At 45.0% G+C, this 9,643-nt stretch overlaps 1 protein-coding gene across 1 annotated transcript; it reads left to right on the top strand.

The window, feature by feature from the left end:
* Positions 1–459: 459 nt before the first annotated feature.
* CBLN2 (cerebellin 2 precursor) lies at positions 460–9,267 on the top strand. Its single transcript, XM_089518832.1, has 5 exons — positions 460–702; positions 1,004–1,074; positions 2,629–3,067; positions 7,056–7,175; positions 7,639–9,267. Exons 3-5 carry the CDS (start codon positions 2,732–2,734, stop codon positions 7,834–7,836), a joined length of 654 nt encoding a protein of 217 aa, XP_089374958.1. The 5' UTR covers positions 460–702; positions 1,004–1,074; positions 2,629–2,731; the 3' UTR covers positions 7,837–9,267.
* The last annotated feature ends 376 nt before the right edge of the window (positions 9,268–9,643 follow it).

A 9,643-nucleotide genomic window follows, 5' to 3' on the forward strand; every position in this document is an offset into this window, starting at 1 on the left:
TAATAACTGATGCTAACCTTGACTGCAGCCAAATATCATCATGGCAGGGTTTGGTTTTGCAAAAAGATCTGGGGGAAGGCAGAGCTCCCTTGGTTTGTAGGAGGGAGAGGGGGAAGTGGGGAGAAGGGGGGGAGAGGGAGAGGGAGGGAGGGAGAGGGAGAGGGAAATTCCTTTCCCCCCCAGGAATCCCTCTCTCGATGTTCTTCCTTTCTAACCCAAACAATCCACCTCCACAAGGTCTCTCCATCCCTTTCTAATTCCTCGGAGAGCGCCTTCCCTGCGCAGAGCTACATCGGCCGCTAGATGGCGCGCTCCGCCTACATTTGAAATAAGTTGCTTTCTCCATCTAGAAATAGCCTCCCCCCAAAAAACCCTCCCCTACATCCCCCCCAATGGGAGGGAAGGGGGGAGAAAGAGGGCGCCGGACCCAAAGTTAAGAAGGCATTTGGTTGCCGAGGTTTGAAAGGGAGCCCTCTGCCTCCTTTGGCCCAGCTGTGAAAGGGAACTTCAAGGGGAAATGCCAGGTTGCCTGGTGGCCAAAGCGGGACAGGACTCTGGCCACTGACCCCTGGGCTTGGAGGAAAGGGGAAAGGTGGATGGGTGGGCCATCAGAGCAGAAGATGAGGCGCCTCTCCTCTTCGTAGCCTCCCAGGTTTGGCCAAAGGGTCGCTCCTGTTCCCCTAAAAGCGCAGGCAAGAAGGGGTAAGATCAGCTTCGCTCCTCGCCAAGGTGCCTGCAGGGCAAAGGAGGGAGTGCGTGTGTGTGTCTTTGTGTATGTGTTGCAAGGGGGGGGGGAGATCTCGGGTGTGAGAAGCAGTGACGGGTGTGAATGTGGGGAGAGAGGGTGGGAAGAAGAAGAAGGGAGAAGAGAGGAGGAGGAGGAGGAGGAGGAGGAGGAGGGTTTGGGGGAGAATATTATTGGCACTGGGCGGGCGAGGAGGACGAGGAGGCGACTCCCGGGTCTTCCTTCTGCCCACCTAATCCGAGCTCATTCTCTCCAAAGCGGGGCGACTTCGCGGACCTCAGCCTCTCCGCCTGTGCGGGATTCCCTCCCAGCCACGATGGACCTGCCAGGTATCCGGATCCCTTCCTTTCCCCCCTCCTTTCGCCTCGATCCATTGTGGGCAGGGGTCTTGGAAGGGAGGGAAAGGAGCCTGGGAGGGAAGTCCAAATAAGGATGGGGTTGGCGAGGTCCAACTTTGGAAGAGAGCAGCCCCTGATCCTGGCAGGCGGGCTTTCAAGGCTCCCAGTCCCCTCCGAGAGTTTTGTCTTGTTGGCTTGGACTGAGTGAGGAAGGGTTGGGGGCTCCCTTCGAAGTTGGAAGAGAGTTTGCAGAGATTCCTGAGGAAATCTAGGGTCGGGGGGGAGGGAGGGGGCATTGGGTCAGCCTTGGGAAATCTAGGGAGAGGAGCCGGGCGCTTCGGAGGGGGAGGACTTTCCTGACAACAAGGATCACAAGGCTGTGACCACTTTCTCTTCCAGGCTGGAAGGGGCAAGGAAAGCAATGGGGTGGGAGACGCTTTCTTTTAAAAAAGGGACTACCGATGCCTCTTCCGGGGAGATGAAACGGGGCTGGGTTTGTGCTCCAGCGTCCGAGGGAGGCAAGGAAACAACTCCTAAAGAGTTGGCAGGGAGACTCAAAGATGGTTTGTGTTTGGGAGGCTTGGTTGCATGGGCAGAAGGCGAGGTGGAAGCCTCCAAGGCTCCCTTTCTCTCCCCCCGACTTGAATTCCAATACATTAGATAGATCGAGAGGAAGCCCAGGGAAGGCAGGAACCAGGCTTCTGAAAAGCACGTCCACCTCCGCCCATAGATATATATATATATATCTAGCCGGTGGTGGACGTGCTTTTTCAGAAGCCTGGTCCCTCTATCTACCTCCCTCCCTACATCCCTATCTAATGTTTACCGCCCTTCGTTTCTCTCACAGAAATATGTATGTATGTATGTATGTATATGTCTGTGTATTTCTCTATATATATTACTGTGAGAGAAACAAAGGGCGAGAAACATATATAGGGACAAGGCTTTTGATATATATATATATATCTATATCTATATTGGTGGTGGTGGACGTGCTTTTTCAGAAGCCTGGTGCCTGCCTTCGCTAGTGAGGGGCCCAGCGGTGTGTGCCATCCCTATTCCCTCTCTCTCTCTCTCTCTTTTGGTGGCATCATGTGGAAACCTGTGTTTTTTGTTTTTGTTCCTTCAAACCCACCCCGGGCTATAAATATGTGGGAATCTGGTCCAATTGAGGAGGGCGGGAAGAACTCTGGAGAGCTTTGTCTGGTGACCGCTGCATCCGTACTGGAGAAATGATCCGGTTTGAGACCACTTGAAGTGCCATGGCTCCCGGCTAGGGAATTCTGGGAGCGGAGGTGCCTCACCACACGACCATTCCCAGAATTCCCTAGCCCGGAGCCATGGCCCTTCAAGTGGTCTCAAACTGGGTTATTTCTCCAATGGGGGTGCCCAGAAAACACCCAGAGGCGTGTTAATGGGGACAGGAGTTGTGTCATCCAGGGCTAAGGATGCTGCCAAGTATCCTCTGCCCCCCAGGAGGCTTCTCCGTGTCCCTTCTTGGGCTGAGGAGGGGGCTTCTCTTTGACCTGGCCTTTCCTCCTTTAGGCTGCATCCCGGACGCGCCGCCCGCCTCCTTCCAGTGAGAGGAGCCAAGGGACCGGGGAGAAGACCCTCCGAGGCAGCCCCAGTGGAGGAGGAGGAGGCGGTGATGGTGGTCGAGATGCGGCGGGGGGCTTCTCCTCCTTGGGCGCCTCCGTCGGGGCTGTGGCTGCTGCCCTTGCTGCCCTTGCTGCTGTTCTTGCTGCTGCTGCCCTCGGCCTCCTGGGCGGCGTCGGGGCTGCAGAACGACACGGAGCCGATCGTGCTGGAGGGCAAGTGCCTGGTGGTGTGCGACTCCAGCCCCTCCGCCGACGGCGCCATCACCTCCTCGCTGGGCATCTCCGTCCGCTCCGGCAGCGCCAAGGTGGCCTTCTCAGCCACGCGCAGCACCAACCACGAACCCTCCGAGATGAGCAACCGCACCATGACCATCTACTTCGACCAGGTGGGTCGGGAGGGCGCAGGCCACGCCCCCTGCCGGGCAAGCCCCGCCCCTTCACACCTGCCCTGTGTCCTCTTCCTTTCCCTCTTCAGGTAACCCCTTCCTACCCCAGGACCCTCTCCTCTCTTCTCCTTCAGGTGTAATGGTTTGAGTGTGTTGAGCTTTTCCTTGGCTCTGTCCTCCATTATATTTTCCTAGGATTAATAAATAATAATAATGATGATGATGATAATAAATTTTATTTATATACCGCCTTTCCAAAGGGTCAAGGGGGCAGCTTACATTTGGGGAGAAGAAGAGCAAACTGCGTCAGTGAGTGGGAGGATCGGTCTGGGAAGGTCCTACACTTTACAGTGCCTTGTCCTCTTTTGCCATGAGGACACCTGATGACCATGGAGCCAGGCACAATGATGTGACTCTGGAGACCAGGGTTCGAGTCCCAGCTTGGTCATGAAACCCACCCTGCAGGAGTCACATGCTCCCAGCCTCAAGGGAAGCCAATGGCAAACCCCCTTTGAACAACTCTTGTCGAAAAAACCCCACAAAACATCTTGAAGGCACCACCAACGGCACCAGGGCAACCAGACGTCCTCACTGCAAAGGAGAACAAGACGCTGTACAATGTAGGACAGCTAGGAAAAGGGGGGGACAGGCACAAAGAAAAGCTCAAAACACTCTGATCAATATAAATTCATGCTTCTCAGTCATGCTCAGAGTGGAGGACATTTTGGAATTCCTCCTGGACATTTGGTTGGAATGCAGGACAGGTCCTGAAAAAGGAGAACATCTGGTCACCTTGCTCACACCTTGCTTGCTCACCCATTTTGCCTCCACCTTCTTTGGCTCACTTCTCCCCTCTCCGTGCTTCCCTTGCCCATCAGGATTACATTTCTTGGCTGGCTTCTTTAACTGCTTTCATTGCCCCCTTCTCTGCTTAGCTTCAGACTTCCATCCCAGTCCTCTTTAGTAACAATGACTGCTAAATGGTCGACACCTTGATTCTTCCTGGATTCGTCTCCATCTCATTGCCATCCTGTCCTTCAGCATCAGCTACCCTTCCACCAAAGCCCATCAGTTCACCCAGATTCCAGAACTTAGTGATTTCTCCCTCTGCCCTGCCCAAACCTATCCTTCTTCATCATTGACCTCATTGTCCATCTCTGGACAATGCTACTCAAGATCAACTGCCTAATCTCAGTTGGAATCCTGGGGGGCTATATCATCCTCATCATTACCCATCATCCTCATCATCATCTTGATGGAAAGTGGGGTGGTGGGGTTCCATGGCTTCCTGCTGAGCAATCCCTTGCCCCACCTAGCTCCACAACACAATGTCAATGTGTGTGCCACTTTCTAAAATATTCCAACACCCAATTTCCAGAGAGTGATGGCCCAGAGATTTCCTGTCTTTCCATATATAGTCAGCCAAAACAAACCAGTCATATAGAAAGCAGACTTGGGAAATCTAGGGAATTTGGGTGTAAATGCAGACTGGGGACAGTCGAAGGCACTGTAAGCTCAGGCTTTCCTTCTTAACTGGCTTCAGGAAACCTACATGCTTTTTAAGATTCCTGTGCTGTGTTATTGCAGCCCTGGAGGAAACACCGCCTTGGGATTATTTATATGTACTTAAAATACAGCAACAAATGTAATGCCCATAATGCCTTCAGATAATGTACGAAGTATTTTATTTGTGCCTGATGTTCCTAACCAAAGGATTATTTCTTCAAACCTGTTTTGTTCCTGCTTTGTTATTATACACTTTTAGGAAAAATAATTCAAAATGGATTTTTGTACTTGCTTTGTTATTATAAAATTATTGTTATTATAAATTATTAGGAATAAGACATTCAAAATAGATTTTTGTTTGTTTTTGTTTTAAAGTATTTTATGTCCATTTGTCAGTGGTAACACAGTATTCCCTGTGTATGGTATCTCATCATTCTGTTTGTAAAGTTTGCTAGCTTCTTTGATGCCATGATATTTTGAATTTCAAAGTGCTTTTTTAGAAATACAGATTTGCTTTTGTGTTGGTGTGCACATGTGGAGATACAAGTGGTACTTTCAGTAATATTAGACTCAACCTACACTCCTATATAGAATCATAGAAACAAAGGGTTGGAAAGGACACAATCTAGTCATCTACTCCAACATTTGACTTGTAGGGAGTAAGCTGAATTCAGCAAGATGCATGGAGCACACCTGTATGTTTCTATTCAGAAGTAAATTTAATAAAGTTCATTGGGAATTACTGCTCACCATATGGGTATGAGATTACAAATAGCCATATTTATAAGTAGATGGACAAAGGATTATTCTGTAAAAATATATGTTAAGGACTCTGGGCTCATAAGTCCTTCATATTTTATTTCTTTTATTTTGTACAAGTTTCCCTTAAATACATATTTTGAAACTACACATTTCAGTAACCTCTGAAATACACAAACTTGCAAGTGATGTCTAGCCAGACGTCTTGCCAGAGCTACTGAACAGCTTTATAATTTGCCTATATTTGCATGTTCATGCCTGTGCCAATACCTTTGCCGTATAGAATGAATATCATGCCAGTTCTAACAAAGCAAATACCCTGAAGGTGACTCAGAAAAGCTGCATAAGAGGAGCTCTGGATTTCCTGGGTCCGTTGGCATTGTGTCACTGGCCTTTAGTGCATTCTTCACACATCTTTTTTATGAAAGGACATCAGGTGGAGCTGAGGGTTGAAAGGTGAGAAATCACCCTGCCTCTTTTACAGAACTTCACTAGGCTCAGATGGCGTCATCTTTCATTTGTCACTCTTTTCTATTTTCCTACTGCTTCCATCATGTTTTTAACATAGAAAATCCATCAAGACAGAGGGGTGGAATAGCTGCGTAGTGTTTATGGACTGGTAGCATTAGCAGCCCTTTGTCTGGAGGGTTCCCTCCTCATCTATCATATTGAAATTCCAGGCAAATTGTTGCAACCAGTTTTCAGAGAAGACAGATTAGGAGAATGTTTGGAGTCTCATTCTGCACTTATTGGAGAAGTTTGTGGGTCTGCTTTTATAGATACATCATCTCAAATAAGTGGTTTGGGACAGTTTGTAGGCCTGTTTTATGAGCATGTCTATTATCTTTCCCATTTCTTTCTGAGAGTGCTAGTTGTATTTAGTTGCAAGAAGTAAGAATGAGCATGCAAATTACTGGGAAAATTAATCCCTTCTTCCTGGATCCGTTCCATTCCTCTGTTTTTGTTACTCAAGAAGATGCTTCTGAAACATTCATAACTTGGCTTAGGATATCATCCTACATTCTAATTGGCAAATTGCACTCCTTTTACTACTAAATCCATGTACTAAGTCCTTGTGGGTTAAAATGCATCTACTCTACTTATTTGTTCAAGCCTAATTGAATTAGCCCTGATGCTTCCAGAGAAAAAAAAGAATGAAGAATGTAAATTGGAAAAAAAGAAAAAATAACAATAAAAGATGCTACTTATTTAAAATTTGAATTTTCTCCCACCATTCCATCGCATCAGACATGACTAGGTCTATTTTATATTTCATTTACCTTGCAAGCCCCATGAGACACAATTAGTTTTAATACTGTCACATAAAAATGTAAAATCCTAGGCTGACTTGTTTCATGTCTCTCCACCCCACTTCTTTTTGTGTGCATCTCTCTGCAAAGCTCTATTATGCTTTCTCCTCCACTGTGAAGACACAGGCTGCCATCCTCCTCCTTTCATTCTCTCCAAGATGCTTTGGGTGCCCACTGTGTAAATCAATCAACTGCCTGAGCTGATCCTTTTAAAACACCTTTGGAAACTGACCCATTCCCCCTACAGTCTATTTTAATTGTACAGCAAATGCCAGTGGCTTTCCATTGCTTGATAAGTTGTTCAAGAATTCTCCCTGCCTTTCCCCTTCCCCACCGTACTTGTAGTAAGCATGCTATGACCTGATTTTCTCTTTTCTCTTTCCTCTCTTTTTCTTTTACTTCTTTTCCTCCAGGTATTAGTTAATATTGGCAACCATTTTGACCTGGCTTCCAGTATATTTGTAGCACCAAGAAAAGGGATTTATAGTTTCAGTTTCCATGTTGTAAAAGTATATAACAGACAAACTATCCAGGTATGTACTGATACTGGAGACTTTTCATTGGAGTACTTTGTTTTTTTGTTGCAGAACTGTTTGCATAAAGAGCCTGGTGTCTCTGAGTATGATATGAATCACAGGGAGAAAAGAATTCATGCACCAAATGTCATATTAGCATGTGTGTTTTTCTCCATTCTGTACAATCACAGGATAGACTTCAGTGGAGGCTTTAACTTTCCACCCCTGCTCAGGACTTGCTGTAAGAGGGCTAGCTGGGAGGAGAAATGCACAGCCTGAGCTAGGTGGAGGGAGGTAATAGGGCATATTGACACCTCCATTCAAGTATTAGCCTACAAAGATAGAGATCTACTGGTTCCCATTTTGGAGAAGTCACTTAATCTGTTTTGGTTTGAATTTGGCATGAGGATGTGTGTTTTACATTGTGAAGCTGTAATAAACTCTAGAGAACAACTCATACTGTTTTTCTTTCGCATTGCAGGTTAGTTTAATGCAGAACGGCTACCCGGTGATTTCAGCTTTTGCTGGGGACCAAGATGTCACCAGAGAAGCAGCCAGCAATGGGGTCTTGCTCCTTATGGAAAGAGAAGACAAAGTGCATCTCAAACTGGAAAGAGGAAACCTCATGGGAGGATGGAAATACTCAACATTTTCTGGCTTCTTAGTCTTTCCGCTATAAAGAGGGGTCAAGGAGAAATCCTATCTGCAAGCTGGAACCAGGATCCAGTCATTAAAAACAACAACAAGAACACACAAGGACCCTCCTTCTCCCCTTCTGTGAACTTGGCTAGACATTGCCAATAATTTCAGCCACCCTGTCAGACTGCCATAATAGAAGAATGGGAAGCCTTCTCAATACCGCTCTTTGCTTTGACTCTTGACAGTTCCTTGGGAAACCTTCGGCTCTGATTAGTTTTAGATGACAGTGATCTTTAAGAGAAATGAAATTATCAACCTGAGCAATTTGTACCTGTGATTGTAAAGTCAATTTTGGATTTTATTGTTGGGATCATTGACTTTCCTCCCTTTGTTCTCTTTCTGTTCTTGTTCTGAAGAGACACACTAATTGGGACCACACATCTGCTTGTCTGGGGCTTATCCTAAAGCCAGAAGAAATCAACATCTGATGAAGTGTTCTTGCGATACTCTTCTCTCTTTGTGTTTGTATAGCCTTAAAAAAATACCAAGAGAAATTAAGAATGGCATCATTTTCAATCCTGTTATCTTCTGGGGGAGGGAAATCTTTGGACATTGCTGTGTTAAGAAGTGCTTTATCCAGTGAAGCAAATTTTGCACGATTGGAAACTATTTTATTTTGTGTTACTCGTGTTTTTCATCATCATCCTTTTCATTTCCTGACTGTTTTTGTGCTAAAGAAGAAAGCTAGACTGATCAATAAGATAAAGCAAGCACAAACATACCTTGTAGCTCACAATTAAACTAACCAGTGAATTGTTCTGCTTGCACTATACATCTGATCTAATGGAAACATTAGTTGAAATTGGGAAAGACAGTGCACAATCTGATCCTTGAGTTACAATTTGGAAAGGGACTGAAATTTCTGAATTTATATGACATTTCCAGAATCTGTTCCAGAAAGCTGTGAATATCTTATTTGAACATAAAACAATGGTGTTTATTTTGCATTTCTGGGAGTTTTTTGGTGCTTTCCTGGTCTTTATTTCATGGATTTGACTATTAGAGCTTGAATATGCAGTGGTATGGACTCTTTGAATGGTCCAACAAATCATCTCTGCTTCAATTTAGGGTAAAACAGTTTCACACTGAGCCTGTCAGGATCAGATATGTAATCAACAGTTGCTGTTAGTATGTCTCCCAGAACCAGAGCATCAAAATCCTGAGGTTTGGAAAGCTTTCGAAGATTTATATAGATGTGCAATGAATACACCATAAATTGTATATTTTATTATATTTATTTATTTTTGTTGCAGCTTCACCTATTAGCATCCAAAGACTTCTGAGTAGTTTTAATCCAATACTGTATACCAGAAAGGTCATTGATTCCAAATGATAAAAGAAGAAACCTCAGGTTGAATTCAAATTCACCTACTTTGTGTCAATGTAACCAAAATGCTGATGAACTTTAGATTCAGAATAAATGGGTTTCATGTCCAACTTGCCTCCTTTTCACATTTACCTAAGTGTCAAAAGTGATTATGAAACAAAGGGGGAAATGCAGTTTGGGATGGAATGAGTATTTAGTATGAATTTTGAGGTTTTCTTTAAAAAATCTAATTTGTTTTTAAAGTCATATTTTAATTATGTTGTTGAGACTTTGGGTAGATAGGAAATGTGTTTTATTTTATCGGTTTTTATCTTTTATTTTTAGGGAATAAATATAATAAATGACGTTGGCAGAATACACGTTACTCTGCATGTCAGAATTCTGGTGAGCATGTTTTCATTGTAAATTTGTCATTAAAGGGTCAGTATCAGTTAAAATATTCTTTAAAAGAATTTTCTCT

Source organism: Sceloporus occidentalis, unplaced genomic scaffold, assembly GCF_023333645.1.
Source record: "Sceloporus occidentalis isolate IW3139 unplaced genomic scaffold, rSceOcc1.0.p SCAF_3, whole genome shotgun sequence".
NCBI lineage: Eukaryota > Metazoa > Chordata > Lepidosauria > Squamata > Phrynosomatidae > Sceloporus > Sceloporus occidentalis.